This window comes from Pituophis catenifer, unplaced genomic scaffold, assembly GCF_029215685.1.
Source record: "Pituophis catenifer annectens isolate HBS135680 unplaced genomic scaffold, rPitCat1.0.hap2 SCAF_4, whole genome shotgun sequence".
In the NCBI taxonomy this organism is placed as follows: domain Eukaryota; kingdom Metazoa; phylum Chordata; class Lepidosauria; order Squamata; family Colubridae; genus Pituophis; species Pituophis catenifer.
In genome coordinates, this window is record NW_027256884.1 from 73,487,002 (window position 1) to 73,512,774 (window position 25,773).

Genomic DNA, 25,773 nt, shown 5'->3' on the forward strand with positions numbered 1-25,773 from the left:
TTTCCGTCGCGGACTTGTGACGTATTAGGTGGGTGCCAAGGGATCCGGCGGTCGGCCGGGCCGGGCAGGTTGGGAGAGATGGCGGAGTATCTGGCCTCCATCTTCGGTACCGAAAAAGACAAGTAAGTGCCCCACTCTGAGGTTTTTCTCCCTCCGAGGTCCCCGAAGTGTCTGGGATTTAGCGGGGGGGGGGGGGCGACGAGGCTTGTGACAGCGCTCTGGCAGAGAGCATTCATAGCAATGGATACCCACGAGGAGCTCTTATTCTTTCTTTCGGTCTGAGATTCGCGCGTGCGCGCTCTTCAGCTCTAGGAACCCCAAGCGCGCGAAACTGCTGCCTCTTCCACAACTTGCTGTTGCTTGAATGCCTCGTGCAGACTGGAGGAGCGCTCCAGATTGCAATTAGGCAGCGCGCGCGCGCCCTCTCTTCCTCTTTCTGGAGGAGGAGGAGGAGCGCGTGGCATAATCGCCCGCGCGTTCTTCCGGAAGAGCCACTCATGGCGGGCTGCTGAAGGCGAGGGCTTCCCCAGTCCGTTTCTCCTCTTCGCTTTCCCGTTATCCCAACGGTCCCCTTTTTTATGGCGGCCCATTATCCCAACGGTCCCTTTTTTTATGGCGGCGGAAGCCCACGTGAGAAGACTTGGTCAGAAAGGAGACAACACTAAAGGCCCCAGGCGGCCCTTTTCAGTATTTTCATTGCAAATAGTTCGGGCGGGAAGTCTTCCCATAAATCAAAAGCTCTCGTTGCTAACAACCCTGGAGAAAAATCCCCTGCTTTTAGCTAGACATCCCCTCTCGGTTCGGCCGAAGACATTTAAGGGAAGAGGGATTGAAAAATTTCGCCTGGCCACCATTTTTTTATTTATAATGCGAAGTGAACACTTTAAAGTTTTCTCATAGCCTTTTGAGATCCTCTGAGATTTTAAAGAAACCCTGGCTTGTTAAAACTGTGCTATGCACATTTTATTTATTTGTGGGAGGGTTTCTCTCCTTTACTCCCCCCAGTATCAAAATATCCCTAAGATAAACACATACAATTGATACATAGCAACAAAACCATTAACAAACTTATTTGTAATTCAAGCAATGATTATTACAGTTCTGTTTTATCTATCTTCCTGACCACTAGAACGGGTGCCATCCAGAGGTTGGCTGTTCCAGAATGATATCCAGTGATAAAAAAATAATTATTTTAAATCCACCGCACCACATCACATAATGGACAGAATCTTCAATATTCCCTCTTAAGACAAATGGACGAGATCAGTTTATTTTACTTGAAAAAGATAGTGTTGGAAAAATATAGAAGCCAAACCATAAACAGGTTTATAGGTTAAAGGTGCCTTTTTAAATGATATTTGGAAACTTATTGAGAGCCATTTCAAGTTCCTGCAAATGAGTACTACATAGCTGGAGTAAATTATCTGCCAGTAGACAGGTTGATCTGCCTTTTGATCAGTTGCATTTTTTGGATAGCTTTAGAAAAGAAGTTCCATGGAGAACACATTCAAGTAATTGTTTTGGAAATGGTAAATGGATAAGTTACTGTCACCAGGTCCTCCCGTTTTCCATCAAGCAAAGCTGGACAGAGGCTTCTGACTGGCTGCCTAATCCATACTTGTCTCTAATGCTCTTCATCTAAGTAAGGTACTCTGCAGTTGCAGCCTCATATTTTCTATAGTCTTCCCTATATGGCAGTAGTTGTTGAAAACAGATCCAGGAATGCTTCTTCATTACCATCTCCCCTATAGAAGAGCTTATATATCAGATCCAGTTATTCATACCCCAGTCCTTGTGGCTTGGAAAAACCAAGTAGGGTATGACTCATCCAGCAAGTGATGGAGCTCATATGACCAAAATGAATCCTAGACAATATATTGCAGAAGTGATCCCAAGTGCTTGTTCAGACCCCATCCATGCAAAGTTCAAACCTGAGTGAATGAGCAATTTTATCAGCAAAATGTGGCAAAACATTCCACAATGGCCTGTCGAAAGAGCTTTCCTGTTTTTTGTTCACTAAATAAGGCTTCTAAGGCATATTCTGCCAATGCAATAAAAGCAACAAAATATGTTTTTTAATACTTAACTTTACAATGTAACTGAAACATAAATTCATATGTATGTTTGATCAAGTTCTAGTCTTCCAGCTGTTTCAGTTGATTTATTTCCTACAGCTCCCTGATAAACTAGGAGATCTGTAAAAAAGGGAAATGCCTCAGGGCACTTTTATCAAGTGCTATGGCCATCTCTGGAGATCCAGAGCTTAGCCACAGGTTCAGCAAAAGGGTGTGTCAATTTTTAATCTTCCATTCTCCCGGTAGATTGGCAATAGTTATGAGTCTTATCTAGATTAGGAAGTACAGTAGAAGATCATGAAAAATAACTATAATATTGCCCATTTCCAGGTCATTCTTCAATGAAGACTTGATTTAAAATATAGCCACCTCTTGGAGTCTGGCCAAGGATTTATTTTATTTATTTATTAAATTTATGTGTCACTCCTCACCGAAGATGATTCTGATTACTTGGGATATGTATGATGTCCTGAGTCTTTGTAGAGTTCTTTCATCCCAATCTTCCAGTGAATTTGAAATTGAATTGGTTTGCAACATCATGGATTTCTGGTTCACAGTTGTTTAACATTTAGAGATCTAACAGTAGTCTCACATCTATTATCAGTCAGCATTATGCTATAATATTTAAAGTTGACAATTTCTGATGTACAACAAGCACTTCTGTTATGAAGTAGCTATATATCTTCACTATATAACACTTGAAATTAACAAGTAACTCTTAACTCAGGCATAATTTGTCAAATATTTGTGCTGGTTTTATATATCATAACCAGTCCATGGTTTGCTTTTATGAATATTGTGCTGTGTCAGGTAAAATCTCTAAATATTTTTCCCCCAAAAGAAATAACTAATAACATAAGGTAGGAGTATGGAAGTAGTAGTAGTACCGTGTTTCCCTGAAACTAAGACATGTCCCAATAATAAGCCCCCCCCCAAATACTTAAGACACATGCGCAGCTGCTGGGCAAGCAACATGGCATGAAGAGTTGAGGCCGGAGAGGAGCCTGGCTGGCGGGGGGGCGAGGGGAGCCTGCAGTCCCAACAAGCGGATTTTGCAAGCAGCCTCCCTCCCTCCCTGCCCTGACTGGAAGGCAGCACAGGGGGATCCCACCATGCTTCCCCGTCTGCCCGGCTCCACACAATGGGAGGGCACAGAGACATCCCGCCACTTCCCCACGTGGAAAGGAGCCCCCCATGTGTGGTTGGCGATTGGTCCCCGTGAATGCCAAAAGCCCTGCAGTGGCGGCGGGGAGGGGGTATTTCAGCCAGCCCTGGGATTGCCAGGGGAGAGGTGGGGGGATCGCCTTCCCCTGCTGCCTGCTGCCCGCGTCTCCAACCCAACCTCGCCCTTGGCAAACCTTTTGTGTGTGTGTGTGTGGGTTGGATGCTAAAAATGTCCTCAACCTGCCGACTGGAGCTCTGAGATGTGACTTGATAAGAGGAGCTAATTGAAAGTTTAATCGGCATGGGTGCTGACAGCCGAGGTCCCTCCCCATTCCGTCCGTTTCTCTCTTTTTTTCTCTTTATCATCTGCTATTGGCAAGCGGGAAAGAGCGGCTTAGGGGGAAGGGGTGGTGAGGGGGCTGCTCTGACGAGCCCACTAGCTGGGTTAAATGCTCGGGCAGTGGAAAGGTGTGGGGGGTGAATGCAGCCACCATGACGATGCCAGGATGCCAGAGTCCCTGGGACGGCTGCTCCAGTGTCTGACTTAGCCAGGCGATCCCCAATGAGCAGAAACTAGAGAAGGGAAGGAGGAGGAGGCGTCTCGCTCCATGTGTCTCGCTTCTCCGCCTCCCCACCTGCCACTCCCCCTTGCTGGCTGAGATTGGCAAGCCAGATTCGGGGACCTGAATGCGCTGCCGCCGCCCAGGAAAAAAAGAACTTGAGAAATGGGCTCTCTCGCAGGCCTCCTCTCTCTCTTCTCCTGAGTCCGGCTCACCGAATATGGCCTGCCAAGGTTTAGGGATAAGACACACACACACACACACACACACACACACACACACACACACACACACCGATAATAAGGCCAAGGCCATATTTCGGGGGTCAAAAGAAAATAGGACCCTGTCTTATTTTCAGGGGAACACAGTAGTATGGAAAAGCTTTAACACTACTCTAAATGAAGATTCCGTTTCTTAGTTATAATAAATGAAATTGAAAACAATGGCTTGAATATTTATAATGTTTCCTAATATTACCTAGTTTTAATTTACAAGATGTACTATCCATATTTATTGCTCTGAAAATGCTTTATTTGGCTTTCCTATGTTATTTTTATTGACAGGAAATAGCTTGCATAGATAGGTTCAGGAAATTATCATGAAATATTTCCACATAATGTATGGTCAGATTTTTTTCTACTTTATATACGGTATTCTGAGAATTTCAAGACTTGAAATAACAAGGTTCTTCTATAGATCTTCCCTGATTTAAATTGTTGTATGAAGCATATCTAAATTACATTCCAGTTCAACCATATAGTATTTGGGAATAATCTTAGCTTTGTTTGTGGAATTTTCAAGGAAATCAATCTAAGATTAGATTGAGACAATTTTGAGAAGTACAGCAGTTTATGAAGTGTTTTATATGTAAGTTTATTTTGTTTATATATATCCTGCCTTTATTATTTTTAGTAAGTAAATCAAGGCAGTGAACATATTTACATTCCTTCCTCTTATTTTCCCCACCACAACAACTCTGTGAGGTAGGTTGGGCTGAGAAAGAGTGACTGACCCAGAGTCATCCAGGCTTTTGTGCCTAAGGCAGGACTAAAACTCATAATCTTCTGGTTTTTAGCCTGAAAATGTCCTGTCTAGTTGATTTATTATTTCTCTGCATGCTGATTTTACTGATCACTAACTTTCAAAAATTTCTTTATTTTTATTTGATTTCAGAGTCAACTGTTCTTTTTATTTCAAAATTGGAGCATGTCGCCATGGAGATCGATGTTCTCGGTTGCACAATAAACCAACATTTAGTCAGGTTTGTGTATTTTCTTTTTACATCTTTTTATGCAGCTATAACTTTTAAAACTTGAGATTTATAAATAATTTCTAATTGGTTGAAAGTTTTTTAAATAAGAAATTAACTTTTCTAAATCCTGCCCTTTTAAATTATTTTATTCTGTAGCAGATAAAAATAATACTTCTTTGACTGTGATATGTTAGAAACCAGTCAGTGATAACCTTTTGCGTCATATTTGGCATAATAAATAAATGCCTTTTTTAACTGAAGAAATCTAATTTGACTAAAACCACCTCTGATCTTTTTTCTGATAAGTAGTTATATAAAATTGCAAATATGTGTAAATTCGTGCACTTCAAAAAAAAGCTGGCATGAAAATGACTCTTCAAGGGAAATATAGGTGAAATATACTGCTCAAAAAAATAAAGCGAACACAAGCAGAAGACATCCGAGATCTGAATGAATGAAATAGCCTTATTAAATACTTTGTTCTTTACATACAGTAGTTTATACACTGCTCAAACAACTAAAGGGAACACAAAACTACTGTATGTAACAAACAAAGTATTTAATAAGGCTATTTCATTCATTCAGATCTCGGATGTCTTTTGCTTGTGTTCCCTTTATTTTTTTGAGCAGTGTAATAGGTCTTGCTGAATGGGTTTTTATGTAGCACAACATAGATTTCAGCTTTTCATTTCATGCTAACTCCAGTCCAGTTATTTTTAATGTCATTAAAATAGATAATATTTCTACATCCTAATAAGTAAAAATCAAGTATATCACATTGTCGTTTAGGACTGTCATTGGTGATCTGGTGATCTCCAGGTTGAGCTTTAATCAGTTCCGCTATAATAGCCATGATGAGATTGTAGGCATTGTAATCTCCAAATTCTTAAATGTATAAGATCTATTCTGACCTAGTTGTGAATTATCAAGATAGCTTTATTACTAGTAGTACACAAATCTTTTAATGCACACTTTGTCTTATTTTATTAAATAGCAAACTTTTTAATGTATCAATTTCCATATATTTCAGCTTTTTATCTCTTAAAAATCCTAAAAATTAAAATAATAAACATTTGTTATGAAAACAAGACATCAGCTATTTGTAATGCAAATTTTGCCATACTCAAACACTGTTTAGTAAAGCTAGCTAGGATAAAAGTTGAGAGTGCAATGCTTTTGCTTCTCCCCCTAAAAATTATAACATTGCTTCAGGATGTTTTTCAATATTGCAGTCTAGTTTGTATTCCAAGTTAGTCTGCTATCCAAATATTAATAAAGCCAATCTGCTTAGCTTCCAAACAAGGCGAGATTATTAGGTGTTGCTAAAACTTTTGGTAATCAGACATTGGGCTGATCACAACTAATTTAACAGAAATATTTAGCCAAACTATTCAAATAATGTATATATGATTAGATATATATGGGAGAAGAAATTACTTCAGATTAGCTGGCAATAAATTGATTAGTAAGTGCTAAAACTTTAAATTGTACCTGGAAAAATGGGAGGCTGATTGCAGATGACACCTTACTGGCACAACATGATCATAATGATTGGTCCTTTTTAATAATCTTGCTGCCTTATTTATACCTTTTCTATCTACCAGTAGGATACTTAAGAACTTTATAGAGTGTAAAATAAGATATAAACAACATCAATAAAACAGTAATAAATATTAGTGCAAATCAAAAGCGCTAAAGAAGATCTTGATTCCTTTCCTGAAAACTGAAGTAGTTGAGAGGAGGCTACATGGCACTCCAAACAAAACACACTGTAATCTAGAAACAATTAGCAAATGTTGTTCTTTGATGGGCCTTTGAAAGCATGGAGATCTTGTAGAGGATTTCTCCTATATGTTTAATATCCAGATAGATTCTTAACCTCTTTGGTATTGGAGTACTTTACAGGAAAATATATTTTTGCTTTCCATCTTTAAACTGCCTTAATGCTTTTAAAATCTTTAATAATCAGTAAAATGCTATTGTTTAATGCAATGGCCTCCAATCTTTTGTGCACCAGGGATCAGTTCAATACAGAGAGGTTTTTCCGTGGACCGGAGGGGGAGTGGTTTCGTATGCTGCCTGCATCCCACGGATGGGGCTTCTGCTTGTTTGCGTGGCCCAGTTGCTGGCATGCTGTGGCCCAGTGCTGGTCCATGGACCTGGAGACCCGTGGTTTAATGCTCTGCTAAATGTAAACATATTGTTTAAAATTTAATACCACTGTAGATTATTAAAGATATCAGGTTTCTGTGGCATTACAATTCAGTTACTATAAATTTAAGTTTTAAAAATTGTCTTTTATTGCAGACTAGTTGCAATAGCATTTTGCTAAGAAATGTATTATTACATTTACAATTTTTAACTTGAATTTTCCAACAGCTTTTAACACCAGTAGCTGTTAGATGTAGAACAGAGTACTAGTTCTATATATTGTACAGTGGCACCTTGGAAATCAACTCATTGAATTTTGATGCAAAAATTTTGCCCCAGTACTCATTGTTTGTTGGATATTCAACGCACAAGTTAGAACTTGTTGTGGTTTTCTGCCTCGTGACTCACTACATTATTCATTATGGGAAAAATGTGTTTGGTGGTCATCATTTTTGATATTCATCTCATCTCCCAGAACTAATTAACGATGAGTACCGAGATACCACTGTATAGTAACTAGATATGCTTACAGAAATGCTGAAAGGTCAGTTAGCCTGAATTGAGAACTATAAAATATGGAGTAAATTAATTTAATTTGAATTACTCTGTCCTGTGTGTTTTCCAATTTTCTTTGCGATAGGTAACAAGCAATAGCTCTAGCTTACATTATTATGGTTAATGCAGAAGTATATTACTAAAGAATATGATTTTTAAAAATCATGCAGGTTCATGCCAGCTTACATAAAAACAGTATTAGCAATTAGAATCAATCATTAGTACAGAAACATCAACAATTGATAAAACAATTATTTTACAGTGGCTAAGGGTCACAGGTTAACACTGGCTGGTTTTATAAAAAGAAATATGCTCTGAAAACAATTTTGTAAATACAGTAGTTTATATCAGCTCAAATAAAAGCTCATGTAAACTAACATTTTTATTAAGTAACGTTGAGCAACTTAAACTAATATGGACAATTCAATTCTGAGATATTAGATTACTAACTTAAACATGGTTTGTTTTTTCAGACAACTTGATATTAAGAAGAACGGTACAAATGTAAGGTTTCAAGTCTGCCTGGGCAAATTCTTCAAGTAGAAAAGTACAAAGGCTGAAAGGAAAATCTTTCTTTAAAGATCTGCAAAAAGTGAACATTTAGAAACTCATATTATTTAAACAGAAACTCCACCAAGAAGAATCTCGATAAGACTGGAGACTGTATGGCAATCATCTTGATATATTGACATATATTGTGGGCATTAAGCTGTCATTCTATATCTAAACTGAATGGGTTTAATTTTAAATGAAAAGATGTTCACAGATTGGCTAATGAGTTACAAAGATGTTATTCCACTTCTAAATAGTTGCTTCTTGGTGAAATTAGTAACTGTTTTCATAATATGAATACTTGAATGGTATTTTAAAAACATGGTACAAATACAAAAGAAAATAGCATACAACTTGGAAAAAAAATTAAGCAATTCACAAAAAGTTGTCTCTTTGCAATTGTCTGTTATATGCACAGCAGCCAGTAGAATTCCCCTTTTTATTTTTTTTTCCCCGCAGACCATCTTGATTCAAAACATCTATCGTAATCCCCAAAACAGTGCACAGACGGCTGACGGCTCACACTGTAAGTCCCACAGTTGGAGAAATTTTTTTTTAAGAATGGTGTTAAAGAGCCCATTCCTAAATATGAGAAAATCATGTTGGCTTCTGAGCTGCTGACATAAAGCTGTTGCAAACAGGACAAGTGATGGAACTCTTAACATAATGATCAAGAATTTGTTAAATGCCTAGGTATATGCAAAAAAGAATGGCCTTTAACAAACAAATTGATTAGAATTTTATTTTCTTTAGGAGAATGTGAAACATTGCTTTTGTATTGTTAAGACTAAGCATTAGGCATTTATCAAAAGTCTTGGTCTTTTTGTCTGAATTTTTTTTGCCATTAACGGTAAGTGAAACTTAGAATTTGTTTCACCTTAACGCTCTTAGACAATAGAGATTTCAGGACAACCTTATTATTGTGTGTTAAGACAACCAGTTTCAGACATTTTAACATGATTTTTATGGCATCAAGGATCAATTATTAAAATAGAATTGTTGCATTTGAAATTAATACAATAGTAAAGTGTTGTGAGATCTCTATTTTTTAATGTTAGGGTGGTTCAAAAGGGACATATTTTTCTCGTGGGAGAAAATAACATTCTCTCTTTCAGCACTGAGACTCAACTAAAAGTGATCACCAGACGGAAATCAGTTTGTTAAACTTATTTTCCATAATATAAAGTTGTTGCGTTTTGTATTTCAGACCATTGCCCTCTTGAACATTTACCGTAACCCTCAAAACTCTTCCCAGTCTGCTGACGGTTTGCGCTGTAAGTTCATACAAGTTCCTTCACTGGTTCCCTGGGCTTGATTGTCAGAGCTCAGTGTCAACTGAAGCTGGTCTACCATTTTTAGTTTAACAAAGCAAACTGACCACATTTTGTAAAATGTGTCTGAAAATTTTTGTCCTCAAAACCCAGCCTCCCATCCCAAATTTTGGCTACCCACCTATTTTAAATATATACATGTATTGCTTTTTTAAAGGAACAAGTTAAAAACCTTGAGTCATTGTTCTGCTTCTTGGTCCTTGCCCCTAGCACCAGTCTTTTCAGTGTATTTTTGATACTTGCTGTTATTCAGTGATTAGATCAACAGCACGTTAACTTAATTTAAAATGTTCCATCTATATTTAGATGTTTAAATCACTTTAATTTGACCTCTCTGTGTAGGTACACTTAAAATTTATTTCTTAATTTGAAAACTGAAATTTAGTAAGTAATGGGAAAATGTGAAAATTAATTTGAACTAACTGAATACCTATGTAGTTATGAAATATGAAAGTCTTATTTGTCTACTGTACACCAGTAGAAAAATGATTTAAAAGGGTAAATAATTGAGCCAGTCTATGATTTGCTCTTGAAGCAGTTAAACAATGCAATGATCAAGAATAGTTAAGCACAATCTACAAATTATGGTGCTGTCTCCGTTTCCCACTGCTAAATAATATGCAGTGATACATCGTTATCTGAACATATGTTAAAATTTCCTTCAGCCTAAAAATTAATTTATATTTAAGCTATATGGTTTGCTGTGAAGTTGTTACAATTGGCCCAAAATCTGCTAGCTGAACATTCAGCAGCAGGTATGTTTCAAAATAATGTAATAAACATTCAAATATAGTGTTTAAAATTTAGTGTTATTAAAGTTATTAAATAATCAACAGCATTTTGCTGTTAAGGATTTGCATGGTTTGTTAGAAGACAGTTTGGTTATTAAATGTTTACATTGTTTAACTACTGTGCTCCCCTTTGCTGTAATACAATGGCATCAATAGCATCTAGTAATAGTACTCTGATGTTATATGCATTTAGTCCAGAGTACTATTTAGTAATTTGATTTATTTAGGATTATCTTTTACAGGAAAATACTTTTATTAAATTTAGGAAAATCACAAATGGCAACAATTGATGTACGAAGAGAATCTGAGCAAATAGATAGCCATTAAGTTACGGTATAAATAGCATATTTCAGAACTTTGTTGAGACTCTTTTAATGCATTTTAAAACCTCATAAAAGATTTAAATGAGTAGATATATTTATTAATGTTTAGTATCCAATTTTATATGTGTTGTTTTAATTTAAGTGTAAATGTAGCCATTAGCCAGTTTTCCTGAACTGGTTGTCCTACATATATATTGGACTATAGTTCCCACACTCTCAGCATACTGTTAGCAGTTATAGAAGTTATACCGCAATATATCTTGAAGGCACTGGGCTGTCTGTTAATACATTGCTGTTATCTTTATTGAAATATATCTAAAGTTGATCATAGATAAAGAATTATGAAGCGTTTGGGAAACAACTACTTGAATTTTCCCAGACATCATTATTTCAGACTCTTGTTTGTAAAGCTTGTTGTTTGAAAGTATAAAATGCTTTCGATGAACTAGAATCTTTTAAGCTATTCCATTGTATTTAAAATTGGATTAAATGGATATAAACAGCATTAATATCTGTTTAGTAAAGGACCTTTTTGCCATCAATTTTTGCCATACTCTTTCATTTGAATTAAGTATATTTAAAACATTTGCATTCAATAGGTGGCCTAATTGCCTATAAAGTGTTCAACTTAAGGCATGGAAATAATATTGCACGGCTTGCTTTAACTGTTATGAAATTTGCAAGATATTTGGAACAAAATTCCTCCTCCAATCAGTAAATACAATTAAAATGGAGGGCTTATTGAAGGAATATATTGTGTTAATAGCTGTGTTCAATTGTACGATTGTGAGCAGTTTTAGTTGTATCACCAAAAAAAAAAAAAATTACTTTTAGGAATAATAATTTTAACATGATATTCCCTTAGAATATTTAATGTCTTTTCTTACTTTAGTCCTAGAAGTTATATTTGAAAGATTCTTACAAAAACTGTAATGTTGGAGTATTTAACATCAGATTAGTTTCCTCAGTTATCACTCAACTATTATGAAAGTATGCGTTTGGGTTGTTGATTGAAACTATAAAAATTACTGTTTTTTTTTTAGGGACTTGCAGAACTGCTCATGGTCTATATCTAATTTTTAGCTATATTTATTATATATTTTTTACTCCAGTAGACGGCTTCTACTGTCATTTCACTAAAAATAATAAACTGTATGCTCAAAAGACCTTTGTATTGTTACAGTACAAAACAGGTTCTAATTAATGTGACTTGATATTTACAGGTGCTGTGAGTGATGTTGAAATGCAGGAACATTATGATGAATTCTTTGAGGTATGTTATACTGAATAAAGCTTAGACATTTTTGTAAATGTGGAACATCAAGAATTACTTTATTGTAGTTAAATCTACACTTTCTGATATTTATAATGGAGTAAAATATTTTTTTAAAAATTTGCCCAATGCTTTTTAGGCTACATGTTGTGTGCAAACCTGAGTGAGTAATTAAATTTGAATTTATTATGGTTGATTACATAGTTAGCCAGATGTTTAAACTGGATTTGGCACCTCCCTTTACCCATTGAACCATTCCCAAGACATGAAATAGGCAGATTTTACTGTTTGATGGTATCATTGCAGGATGTAAGCTGTTCCAAGTAAAGCTGCCTTTTGAGTTTATTCTTATTATTTGCAAACCACCAAAACCATTTGGTAATTGGTGAAAAAAATATAAAATAAAGTTTAAATAAAATAATTATTGTGATGACTCTTTATGTATTTAATAGCTTTCTTTTTGTGTCATATTGAAAATAATTCAGTGACAGTAAGCTTTTTGTCTATCTAGGAGGTCTTCACAGAAATGGAAGAAAAATATGGTGAAGTAGAAGAAATGAATGTCTGTGATAACCTTGGAGATCATTTGGTTGGAAACGTATATGTAAAGGTAAGATGTAGAAATGAATACAGATGTAAATTAGGCATACTAAATGGAGTATGTGATTTATTTTGAACCTAAACCATGCTGCATTTGCTAGACTATTGCAGATGAGACCATGATTGGTCAGAAAATATAGGATGCTTTTGTTATTTCAAGTCTAGAACAAAACCCAGAAAAATTAGAGTGTTTTACCCAAAGTAGAGAAAGCTTGTTGCACATTGTCCTTTTTCAGCAGCATAGCATATCCCACTACCTTTTCCCTAGTTTCCCAATGCTTTCCATTCCTCCACCCCTAAATGCCCTTGGCCACCAAAGTTCCTGATAATTTTTTTCCACTCATCTCTACTGCCCTGAAGGTATTTTGGCCTCCTTTTGTTCTATGTCTGGAACAAAACAATCCCAATTTATTTTGTATCTGAACCAAATCCGTATTTCAATTTAGGCACAAGCCACCCTAAAATAGCTGTTCTGTGCACATCCCTAATCTACATGAACAACAGGTAAATATCCATGCCTGCTGGTTAAAATGTAAATATCTTTAAATGTACTGCTTTGAATGTCAATGAAATACTGTATTTTTTGAATTATAAGATGCACCGGAGTAAGACACAGCTTAGTTTTTGGGGAGGAAAATAAGAAAAAAAAATCTGCCTACTAGGTATTCATCTGGCTAGTGTCCTGAGTCTGGTCAGCTTCAGCACATTGGTTTGTTGGTTTTCAGTGCACATGCACACTCTTTATCCCCTGCTTGGGGATAAAAAATAGCTTTTAAAGCACAGCTGAGAAGGAGCAGCAATGAGAAAAGCAGGCAAAGCAAGGAGATTTCTTCACTTGCTAGCGCCTCGTTAGGGCTGAAAAAAAGTTTCTAAAGCACAACTGAGCACCTTTTTAGGGCTGAAAAAAACCTTCAAAAAAGCTACATTCGGAGTATAAGATGCACCCACATTTTCAGCCTTTGTGTGGGTGGGGGGAGTGCGTCTTATACTCTGAAAAATACGGTAATAACATTCTTACAAAGTGAGAGAGAATGTGCACAGTACTCAAAAACAGTTGGAAAAATGATCTTCAGAGTGCCTGAGAAGGATTCATTGTAAGGCCAGTGATTCTCAAACTATAGATGGTGGGAGATAAGATCAACATAGAGGTGGGTCACATTAAGAAAAGTCTGGTCAGGCTTGCTGAAGCAGTGGGAACCCTGTTGGAAATTGTTCAAGATTTTGCTCTTCTTTTTGTCTCCACAAGCCTGCAGTGGGCAACTGCCATGCCACAAAATTTGAGAAGCCCTGTGATTAAAATATATATATATATCAAATAGTCCTGCCTTCTGACATATATTTCTGCTCAACTGTAACATTAATTTTATTCATAGGGCAGCCAGGTGGGCACACAAATTTATACTTTTCAGAAATTGCAGTATCACTAAGTTTGAGAGTTACTAGCATAGTTAGTACATTTCAGGGCCCAAGTTCTTTTATCAAGAATGCAGAAAGCTCCATTTCTATACCTGGATATGTTTTCATTGCTCTTTATAAAGAACTTGGAATCTGAAATACATTAGATTAAACAATAAAAAAGCATTGTTTAAGAATATCTGGATGACTTCTCTGCCATAAGTACAGTAAAACTTCTAAGCACACATATACATTTTCACAGTAACATGTCTTAACTGCAGGCAAAGTCCACTATAAATGACTGGTATGTTATGCATCAAATTTTTGTTACAAATTCTCCTTTGAAGAGAATGTTTTTTTCTAAATTCTGGTTAGAATACAGAAACATTCTAGAATAATTAGGTTCCAATGAAACTTTGTCTTGGTAACACTGTTGAAACTAAGCAAGCAAAATAAATAATATTCTGTGATATTTGATACTTTATCCCAAAGGTGTTTTTTTCAAGAGGCAACCTGACTTTCTGGTTTTTCTTTGAAGAAATTTCTTCAAAGAAAACCAGAATGTCCAGTTGCCTCTTGAAAAAGAGAAAAAAGCACCTTTGGGACAACCATGACCTGGATGACTGAGAATCTCCATAGACATTTGATACTTTACTTCTGTTAAAACTCTAGATGCTATTAAAAGATTATATACTTTCTAAAACAGTAATTTCAGACATTCATTTAAAAAGACTTTTATTAAAATCTTATTACAGTAGACAATTAGATTAGAAAAAGTTATTTTCCTCTTTCCCTTTTGAAGCCTCTAGTTTGAGCTAATTTTCATGATTCCTTCTCTTGTTTGTATTATTTTTATTATCAGTATTGTCACAAAATATTGTCAGGTAGCTTACTTTAACAAGCCACTTTACATGTATAGAATTAATTGATTGTTATAATGATAAGATGGCATTCTTTTTAAATTCATACTAAGGCTAGAGGTTTTTGAAAACTTCTATTTGTTAATGGAAAAATTAATATTCTGCTATTGATTATTTGGCTTAAACAAGGGACAAATGAAAATCAGGATAACAAAAACCATGCCCTAGATTGCAACAGAAAGATGTCATATAAACTATAAAATAAGCTGCAATTGAAGAGTATGTCAGCTGCAGAGAACGCCCTTTTTTCACCCTAACTAAATGTACCTTTGCAACATGCACACAGTAAGCGCATTGATATATTGACAAAATATTATTTTAATGTTTTTGTTTTCAAAAATGCCTAGAATTTTATGATTGGCTTAAATATAAGTATTAGAAATAAATACATGCTTTCCCAATGTCTCCTAATATTGGAAAATGCAGGTGTTAAGCATTCCAGAGGAAATGTGTTTGATTTAAATTATTATTTTAACTGTTATTTGTTTAATATATCAGTTTATAATATGATATTTGTTATAATGACTATGTTTAGGGAGTTTTCAGGAAGTCCCTAAATCAAATATTTCTAAATAAACATCAATAAGAGGAATGGAGAAGATATGCTGACCTTGCTCCCATTATTGTAGTGTCTTCTATTCCAATTTCCATAAATGACATTATTTTAAGACAGCCAAGGTCCTCCTTGTGTTTAAGTAGTTATACTCTTTCAGATCCTTACTATTAAATATCAAAGATCAAGGTCCAAAGCGGCAGGGTCAATTTTTAATCCCATCCAGTCAAAAAGCTCAGAGCAATACTACTTGAAATGGCCAAATTTTGCCAAAATAATTTTCTTTTCTCTTGGAGACAAAGGTCCGGAACCTAAATGTTTTATAGGAGCATGCAAAATGCTATGTCTAAATGTTTCAGGCATAAACTTAAAACATCCTAGCAAAAAATATTAAGGTATTTTAACATATACAATATATGGAAACAACATTGGATAGGAACCCCCCCCCCCCCCTTCAATGTCAAAGTTTGCTTTGCATCTTGGAAAAGCCAGCTCCTGCGATATGGACAACATTGAACTAATTTTGCACTGGCCATGGTAGATGCCCAGACAGGTGGGACAAAATACCATCACCAAATTGTGACTGTGAGGCTGAAAAACAAACTATTCAACGTATAATGACATAGTGCCAAAATAGAGCCTATAATGGAGACTTCGTTGATTTCTTATCTGTGACAAATGAAGCAAAATTATATTTAATCTAGACGTACATTTATAATATTCTAGATTTTATATTTCATATTTTGTATTTCTGTCTCTTGTATTTTTTATTGAAATGTGATGTGCCATGTGATAATCAAGCAACAGTAATATTGTGGCTTGAAACACTTCCAGAATGTTTGGGAAAGTTCACTTCATGCTCAAACTATTCTGAAACAAATATTTTGTGCACCTCTATTTCTTGCTTTTCCCTCTGATTCAATTAAATTAAATAGAACCTTTTATAAAACATTATTTCAGTTTCGACGTGAAGAAGATGCAGAAAAGGCTGTGATTGATCTGAACAATCGGTGGTTTAATGGACAACCAATTCATGCTGAGCTTTCCCCCGTGACAGATTTCAGAGAAGCTTGTTGCCGTCAGTATGAAATGGGGTAATAAGCCTGTCTTTATTATTGTTTTATGTCTCTTAGAAATTATCTTATGTGACTAAAGGTAATTAATAAAATCAGAGAGAAAGCTGTAATATTCTTCATTAATCAGTTTGATTAATTTCTTTACTCCCAGAGAGTGTACAAGAGGAGGTTTCTGTAACTTTATGCATTTGAAGCCTATTTCTCGAGAATTGCGACGTGAGCTGTATGGCCGCCGCCGCAAGAAGTAAGTATTTCTGTATTGTGAAATTTCAAAAGTATTTTTAAAAAGCATATTATTTAAAAATAATTGTCAAATTGTGCAAAGAGGCAGAACAAACAATAGATCATACACTCAGCTTGTACGAGAAGATTGGAGAAACTGATTATAAAGAATGACATAACACAATTGCCAAAATGAGTCACTAGAACATCTGTAAAAATTATCATGTGTCAGTAATGAAAAATTGATGGGAACATAGAGCAGAAAAAGTAGTTGAAAATAAGCAGGTTGAAATATTGTGGGATTTCCAAATAGAAAATAATATAATCTTGGCACATAACATACCAGATTAGTGGAGATTGAAAAGAAGAAAGGGTGGACAATTGATGTGGCAATGCTAGGGGATAGTAGAACAGAAAACAGAATTGGAGGTCACAAAGTATCAAGATTTGAAAGTTGAAATTCAAAGTTTATGGCATAAACCCACTGTGGTGGTCCAGTGGTCATTGGTACACTGGGTGCCATACCAAAACAAATTGGGCAGCACTTAGAAGATATGCGCATTAACAAAATTTCAATCTGTGAATTACAAAAGGCCATGCTACTTGGATCATCAATGCTAATTGATCTATGCTAATTATAACATCCTAAGTTCTTAGGAAGAACTCGGTATGTATGTAGACCAACTGCTAACCAGCTAAACAAACTGGCAGCTGTAATTTCACCTTGTCACCGGTATGTATGTAATAATAAATGTACATGTCACCCAATTGCCAATGACTGGGTGGTTTACAACTATTAAAACATTTAAATGCAGTGAACAGTAGAAAACACACACATGGCACAAGATAAGAACAACTGCAAAGAAAATAACCGAGAAGGGAACAGAAACAAAGAGGTATCCCCTCCAAAGACCTAGGCCAAAGGCCAGGTGTTTAAGGCCCTTTAAAATACTAGCAGGTTGGGATTAAAATCCCAGGAGGAACTTCATTCCAAAGGATAGACACTGCTGCAGAGAAGTTGTGCTTCTAGGCCTTGACAGATGGCTAAACAATGCAGTTGGTGCACTATCAGAGTGTACCAGTTACCAGATCAAACTGGTCAGGCAAAAACTATGGGAGAAGGCATTTTCTCAAGTAACCAGGCCCTATGCCACGTAGGGTTTTATAGGTAGTTACAAACACCTTGAGCTAAACCCAGAAATAAACTGAAAACCAATGCAAATTGCAAAGCAGAGGTATTTCATGTTGTGGGATGCTCATCATTCCCTGCCTGTTGCATTGTGGACTTCCTTCCGGTGGGCTTCAAGGGCGGCCCCATGCAGAGCCTGTTATAGGAATAAAGTCGTGAGGTGATCATGGCGTGATTGATCGTCTGAAAGGCTCCTGCATTCTTAATAGTGTCTAAGATATCATGTTATACTACAGTTGATAGTGATCACATTTGTATAGAGAGTGAATATCAGTAATTAAAATAGAATAGAATAACAGAATTGGAAGGGATCTTAGAGGTCTTCTAGTCCAATCCCCTGCTTAGGCAGAAACCCTACACCACTTCAGACAAATGGTTACCTAATGTCTTCTTAAAAACTTCCAGTGTTGGAGCATTTACAATTTCTGGAGGAAAGTTGTTCCACTGATTAATTGTTCTGTCAGGAAATTTCTCCTTAGTTCTAAGTTGCTTCTCTCCTTGATTAGTTTCCACCCCTTGCTTCTTGTCCTGCCCTCACGTGCTTTGGAGAATAGTTTGACTCCCTTTTCTTTGTGGCAACTCCTGAGATATCGGAACACTGCTATCATGTCACCCCTAGTCCTTCTTTTCATAAGACTAGACATATCCAGTTCCAGCAAACGTTCTTTATATGTTTTATCCTCGAATCCCCTAATTGTCTTTGTTGCTCTTCTCTGCACTCTTTCTAGAGTCTCAACATCTTTTTTACATCGTGGCGATCAAAATTGGATGCAGTATTCTAAGTGTGGCCTTACTAAGGCATTATAAAGTGGTATTAACAGTTCATGTGATCTTGATTCTATCCCTCTGTTTATGCAGCCTAGAACTATGTTGGCTTTTTTAGCAGCTGCTGGCTCATATTTAAGTAATTGTCCACTAGGACTCGAAGATCCCTCTCACAGTCACCACTATTGAGCAAGGTACCACATATACTGTACCTGTGCATTTTGTTTTTCTTGTGTAAATGTAGAACCTTACTTTTTTCACCATTTCATTTTGTTAGATAGCGCCCAATGTTCAAATCTGTCAAGATCCTTCTGTGTCTTAAGCCTATTTTCGGGAGTGTTGGCTATTCCTGCTAGCTTGGTGTCGTCTGCAACTTTGCTGAGTTCCCCATCTATCCCCTCGTCCAAATCATTGGTGAATATGTTGAAGAGTACTGGGCCTAAAACAGAGCCCTGGGGTACCCTACTGCATACCTCCATCCATGTAGATGCAGTTGCATTGAGGACTACACATGGAATGCGGTTGGTCAGCCAGTTACGAATCCATCTGGTGGTAATGCTGTCTAACCCACATTTTTCTTTTTTACCAAGTAGTAGGTTATGGTCTACTTTGTCAAATGCCTTACTGAAGTCCAAGTAAATTATATTGACAGCATTCCTCTGGTCCACTAATTTTGTCACTTCGTCGAAGAATGCAATAAGTTTAGTCTGGTATGATCTGTTTTTGACAAACTCATGTTGGCTTTTGGTTATTACTTTGTTTGCTTCTAGGTGTTCGCTGATTCGTTGCTTGATTATCTTTTTCAGAATCTTCCCTGGTATTGAGGTCAGGCTAATAGGTCTGTAGTTTCCTGGATCTATTTTTCCCCCTTTTTTGAAGATGGGAACTACATCAACTCTTTTCCAGTCCTCTGGCAGTTCCCCAGTGCTCCAAGATCTTTGAAAGATATAGTTCAGTGGTTCTGAGATCTCACCGGCCAGTTCCTTCAGAACCTTGGGGTGTAATCCTGGTGATCTAGGGTAGACAGGTGCTCACTTATCATTTTCTTCCCTATTTTAACTTGTGTTCCTAATCTTGTTTTTTGTGATGCTGTTTTTGATAGATTGGACTGTTCTTTTCCCTTTGTGTAAAGACATGCAAAAGAACAAGTTAAGTAGTTCTGCTTTCTCCCTGTTGCTTGTCACCTTCTTGGCAGTTTCTCCCAGCAATGGACCAATTGTTTCCTTGCCTTTTTTCTTGTTTTTAACATGTTGGAAGAAGCTTTTTTTTGTTATTTTTTACTTTTGTCGCAAGCCTTTGTTCATTGTGAGCCTTAACTTTTCTCACTTCATCTTTACAGGCTCCAGCTATTTGCTAATATTTTGCCTTACTTATGTGCCCCTCTTTCCACTTTTTATAGTTGTCCTTTTTATCTTTCAATTTGTCAGAGAGTTCTTTATGCAATAGCAATGCCATTTTTCCCCCTTTTACATTGACCCAAATGCATTCCAGGCAGTTTTCATCATTGTTGTGCTCTATTTCTGTAGAGAGGTAGTTATCACTGCCTCTTGTATTTGGTCTATTTCTTTTAAATAATTTAAATCCCTCTAGCTGTACGTTCCATTTGTGGGTTCCATCCCACCAAGTTTCCGTAATAAGAATATCATATTTACTTGAATTTCTAATTCATCCTGGTTATTCCTCGTACTCTGGGCATTGGTGTATAGACATTTGAATTCATTTTGACTGACCCTGTTTACTTTCTACATAATCTGTGTTATTGCCCCTACTGCCTTACCACCTGTTTGATTAGTGCGCAGGGTATGGCACTCACTATTAAATGCTTGTTTTTGCTTGAAAGCAAGGTTGATATTCTTACCCGCCTTAACATCTATGTTACATGCACTGATAACCCTATTAATGTTAGATTGCTGGGGACAGAAATGTTCTGTATTAATTAACTTTCCCCGCTGTTCAGTTTAAAAAATGTTTATCTAGAAAATCTGTGAATTTAATGCCAAGTAACTCAGTCCCTTTCTTTGATGGATGCAAACTTTTTGTACAGTTTTTCATTGGACCAGGTGCAGATATCATGATTAATATAATCAAAACCTTCCTTTTTACACCATTCCTTTAGCCACACATTAAACTCCGCTATACGCTGGCCTTTTCCTTTTTGTTCCTTATATACTAGTTAAAACCTCTGAAAAGGTAAGCCTACAGCCTATACTACTAAGTTCGTACCCCAAGCTCTGGAAATCATTCCAAAGTACATCTTTTTGGGACAGATCATTTGTGCCAAAGTGTATAATAGTATCAAATCACAGTTCTTGCTGGCATTCTTTACTATCTTAAAGATATGCCTCTTGTCTCTGCTGGCAGACACCTGATCTCTTTCAAAACTTCTGTATCATTTCCTAAATTTACATCCCTTACAATTGAATCTCCAACCAGGTGGTTTCTCTTTTTGGATACTTTGCTCTTCTTCACACTTTCCCGTCCAAAACAAGTTCTTTAACTTGGACCACGATCCTCTGCTTATTTGAGTTATCAACACAACAACCTTGACCTGTCACTTTAGTGTTACTATTAAGGTCAGCAAGGGGACTGTATCTGTTATGCTGGGACACAGCAAAAGCTTTGTGTTTATGGTTCACAGCTCTCACCCTGACAGATCCCATAGTGGTCCATACCGCCCTTCTCCTGCAGGATCATTGTGGTAGAGAAGGCTGATAGTGCGGCAGCTCAATAGAGTAGAATGCTGAATTGGATGCCTAATTTCTGCTTGGAGAGCAGAGATTAGAGACTAGATAGGTAATCTGTCCATGTAGACTAGTAATTTGTTTACTAGTTACAGTATCCAATTTAATTTTCTGTTCTCACAGGGTGGATATTTTTTTAGCAGCATAGGGTGCTGCTGTAACTGGATAGCTTTTACATGTGCCAAAATAGATGAAATAGATAATTTTTAATAAGTCTTAAATGTAAACAAAGATTAAAACAACAAATGAGTATTATGGCTCATGATGATGGCTTATAAGGCCACATTTATGTATTTAAATATTGTTATTCTCAATCTATTACTTATTGTTTTATGGTTTCATAAAACTAATATTTAATAATAAATGAATTGTTTATATAGGCATTAGATTGAGCAGCTCTTTTTACATAATATCTATTTCTATAAAATATTGCTGGAAAAAATTAAGGTTGCAAAGCTTGAATTCTGCCATTTCCTTATCAAAGGAAATATGTATAGTACATATGTAGTCCTGTGATTTGAATGTCCAGCCAGTTACTGATTTCAAAAATTTTATTAAGTTTATCAGGATATAAAATTAAAAAAAAAATGAAATTAGTAGGAAAATGAGGGAGGAAAAAGGGAAGAGAAAAAAGTGTAGGCTGAAGGGGGGAAAAGAAAGAAAAGCATTGACTTAACACAGAATAAGATAATATTGCATTGTCAACTTATTTTTACATAAAAGTCCATGGCACTTTAAAACAATTGCCTCTGGATCTAGAATTTGACATGGTGCATGATCTAACTGGCTGCTAATTTGTTGGGGATTCCTCAAAGTGGCTGCTGAAAATTAGACAAATCCATAAGGAGCAATGTTCTAATGGCTCCTACTTCCCTAGTGAAGGTGATTGTGGCAACTAAAAAGTGGCCTAATATAATACCTTACAATTACAGATCACATTGCAATTATTCCAAAATAAATACCAGATCAAGAATATGGCCTCTTCATGACTTGGGCCCATGCTGATGTGGGACAAGCCTGAAATATTTATGAAATACCAAGTCAACTCTGACCCCAACCCCAGGGAAGAAAGGCTGATATCTCCTCAAACAACCCTGGAGAATCGACCATAAATCTTTTGGGGAGATTAAGCAGTTCAGAAAAAAGATGTTGTTGAGCAACCAGATAAGCAATTCAACAAGAAGTCTCCCAAAGGATTATTGCCAGGATCTTTCTCTTACTTACTACTCATTGAGAGTGTAGCAATAGAAACCAGGGCCAATTTCAGATGGGAAAAGCCTTTATCCTTGCCCACTCAGAGTTTGATAATATATTCCAGAAAAATGGTTTGCATGTGTAATAAGATTGCTGCTATAGGTTATATACAGGCGTTGCTGATTTTATAATGCAATAAATGGAACATCAGATGCAGGCCTAGTGCTTCTGTAGCAGTCAACACACCCAAGAGCAGCTTCTTGTAGTACCCAGTTCTATAAGGTAAAGGGAATTGAAATCACAAGGCATTACTTTTCAATTATGGAGCCCGTACTTTGGAAGAGCCTCTTTCTGGAAGTTACAATGGCCCTCCAGAAGGTAGTAAATAATGTGCTTCTTGAGGACATTGGGAAATGATTGCATGCCATTGAAGCAGGATTTTCATAATATATTTGGCTTTATGTCTTTATTAAATTTCTAGGCTGCCTATAAAAACATATTTGTGGCATTTCATTAATTTAGATAAATGAATTTATTTTATAACTAGCATTTTAACTTATTTAATTCTGTTGTAACCCAGGTAATCTTAACATATTTAGCAGCATATTAATTTTAAAGATATCAAAAAAGCAAGAGGCCTAAGTTGTACTATTGCTATAAGAATTATAATTCATTTAATTCCATTAGATTTATATCTGGGTATTTAAAGCAAAATACTAAAATTTGCTAATGCTGCCTTGGTATAATTTCCTAATATAAATATTTCTGACTGGAACTGTCATGACCAATTTTAAACACTATAGCTTCAGACAGAATATTTTTATTTGCACTATCTGCAACGAGCTGAATAAGAGAATAGTCATTTCCCAAAAGGTCATTGATCTCTGCACCTTATTAAGAATACAGATAAACAGCCTTCAATATTTATCTAACTATGTAATGATGCAAATTATATTATGTAGAATCCTTGAATTATATTTAATATTTTGCACTTATTCCTTGTATATTAGTTTGTGCATAGGCCAAAGTGAAGTAGTTACACACTGTTTATTTTTATTTAATAGGCATAGATCCAGGTCAAGGTCTCGTGAACGTCGCTCTAGATCCAGAGATCGTGGTCGTGGAGGAGGAGGAGGAGGAGGAGGTGGAGGTGGAGGAGGCGGTGGAGGAGGGGGCCGAGAACGTGATAGAAGGCGGTCAAGAGATCGTGAAAGATCTGGACGATTCTGAGCCATGCCATTTCTACCTTCTCTGTTAGAAAGTGTTGTAGTTGATTGACCAAACAAGTTCATAATGAAACTTTTTTAAAAAGATGGGCTTCTGAATAAAAATTTGTAGTGATAACAGTTTTCTTTGCGTAACTGATTTCTTATAGAAAAACTTTTATCAGTTTTGACCCTGATGAATGATTGGGGTAATTGCAATGTACTGCAGATACCTGATTTTTACATTTAGATATGGATGAAACTATTGTGTATAATATTAAAGTATTATATACATTAAAATACAGTTAAACAGTTTAATTTTTTCCTCTTCTGTTTCTGCTTTCTGCTTATTTAGATTAGCCTAGGCACATCTAAACTAAAGCTTGCAAAGAGCATTTCTTTACTCAGTCAAAATGCTTAATTGCATTAATATGTATGTTTCTTTGTTACTAAGAAAATTGTGCTCTGTGGATGTGGCATTTACAATAAATCCAATTTTTGATTTAAAAATTTAAAGCCTATTCTCTAAGCATTCCTGAGTAGTTGCTACTCCCAAGTATGCCTCCCCAAATAACCCAATAAAATCATTTTTAGTTACCCTGTTTCATCATAAGTGCCACAGTAAACTAAACTTGTTGGGGTAGGGTTATCTCATAAAAGGATAGCAAGACGTTCTCTGTTACAATTTGGTTGTAGGGACAAAAGTGACTTGCACTGTTTAGAACGGGTCCCCAACCTTTCGGACCTCAGGGACCACTAAATTCATAATTTTAAATCCCACAGGCCACTACTATGATCTGGCTAATGACTAGCTGGGTGGGTGTGACTGGGTGGGCATGGCACAATGTTACATCGAGGGGCGCCTCGCTGACTTCTATTCACCCCTCACCTGCCAACCACTCCTCACCTCCCCAACTGGGCTCCTTAGGGCCACAACAGGAAGCAGTTGTTGGAGTTAAGCAGCCACCATGAGAAAAAGTTGGCAAAACAGCTGGCTCAGTTCAAATTGGATCTGACCAAGAAGGAGGCTCAGCAGAAGCACCTCACTCAGGACTGTGAGCATTGGCTTTCCAAGCAGAGTGAAGACCTGCAGGAGTGCAAGGCCAGGTACCAGTGCCTGGAGGCTCAGCAGGCTGAGATGGTCAGCCAGTTCCAGGCCATGATGCAGTCCCACTGGAACAAGGCCTTTTGGCTCCTTGCCACCAGCGATGCTTCCCTCCAGCCTTTGCCCAAAGCCCTGCATCAGGAGGCTGAAGCAGATCCCAAGACGGAATTTCTGCCCCCCTCCAACCCACACAAAAAGACCCCGAAGAGGGAGACTGCAGCAACACAAACATTCATTGCATGTATCCAGCCCGGGGGCCATAGTTTGAGGACCCCCTGATTTAATGCAATACAAAAAAATGCAAATAATTTTTCTGCGGACCACCAAAATTTTCTCACGGACCAGAGTTCGTGACTGTTGGTTTAGAATATAGGTTCGTAATCCAGATTTTTATGAACTCAGTAATCAGAGTTACTAGTTAACCCACAATTGATATATTTGTATGCTTTCATTTATTTTATTAATTTATACAGTATATCTTCCTACAATTGATTCCAAAAACAGTTAATAATATAAATAATTACACAGAACAGTAGCAACATAGATATTGACAATTCCTGGCCATCATTAAAAACAATTTTTCCTAGTGTAAGTTCCCAGAAGTTTCCCCGAGCCACTGAGATGCCAAAGAGAGTGAGACTCAAGGAGGCTTGCAAAAAATAACAGTTTTTTATTTATGGCCAAAGTAAAAAGGCTGGGTGACAAAACTATATCCAAAACATACAGGTAAAATGCATGTAAGGAATAGCCACACCCCTGCAAGAGTGGCTCAGAGTATTAT

The 25,773-nt window shown here is 36.6% G+C and overlaps 1 protein-coding gene across 4 annotated transcripts; it reads left to right on the forward strand.

Annotated features, from left to right (window-relative positions):
- Positions 1-8: 8 nt before the first annotated feature.
- On the forward strand, positions 9-24,205 carry U2AF1 (U2 small nuclear RNA auxiliary factor 1). Of its 4 annotated transcripts, XM_070943480.1 has the most exons (9): positions 39-122; positions 4,973-5,060; positions 8,231-8,261; positions 8,769-8,835; positions 11,978-12,027; positions 12,539-12,637; positions 16,456-16,589; positions 16,723-16,815; positions 23,747-24,205. In XM_070943480.1, the coding sequence occupies exons 2-9, from the start codon at positions 5,014-5,016 to the stop codon at positions 23,910-23,912; spliced, it is 687 nt and encodes a 228-aa protein (XP_070799581.1). In that variant the 5' UTR covers positions 39-122; positions 4,973-5,013; the 3' UTR covers positions 23,913-24,205. The 4 variants fall into 4 exon arrangements, with proteins under 4 accessions (XP_070799580.1, XP_070799582.1, XP_070799581.1 ...); XM_070943479.1 differs by lacking the exon at positions 8,231-8,261 and having other exon boundaries at positions 9-122; XM_070943481.1 differs by lacking the exons at positions 8,231-8,261; positions 8,769-8,835 and adding an exon at positions 9,517-9,583 and having other exon boundaries at positions 9-122.
- Positions 24,206-25,773: the final 1,568 nt, after the last annotated feature.

Bases quoted from the DNA above. Each gene is read 5' to 3' on its own strand.
- U2AF1 (XM_070943479.1), top strand. From the start codon at position 79: ATGGCGGAGTATCTGGCCTCCATCTTCGGTACCGAAAAAGACAA. The intron at 12,028-12,538 runs GTATGTTATACT...TTGTCTATCTAG, and splicing joins ATTATGATGAATTCTTTGAG to GAGGTCTTCACAGAAATGGA. The intron at 16,816-23,746 runs GTAAGTATTTCT...TTTATTTAATAG, and splicing joins TATGGCCGCCGCCGCAAGAA to GCATAGATCCAGGTCAAGGT.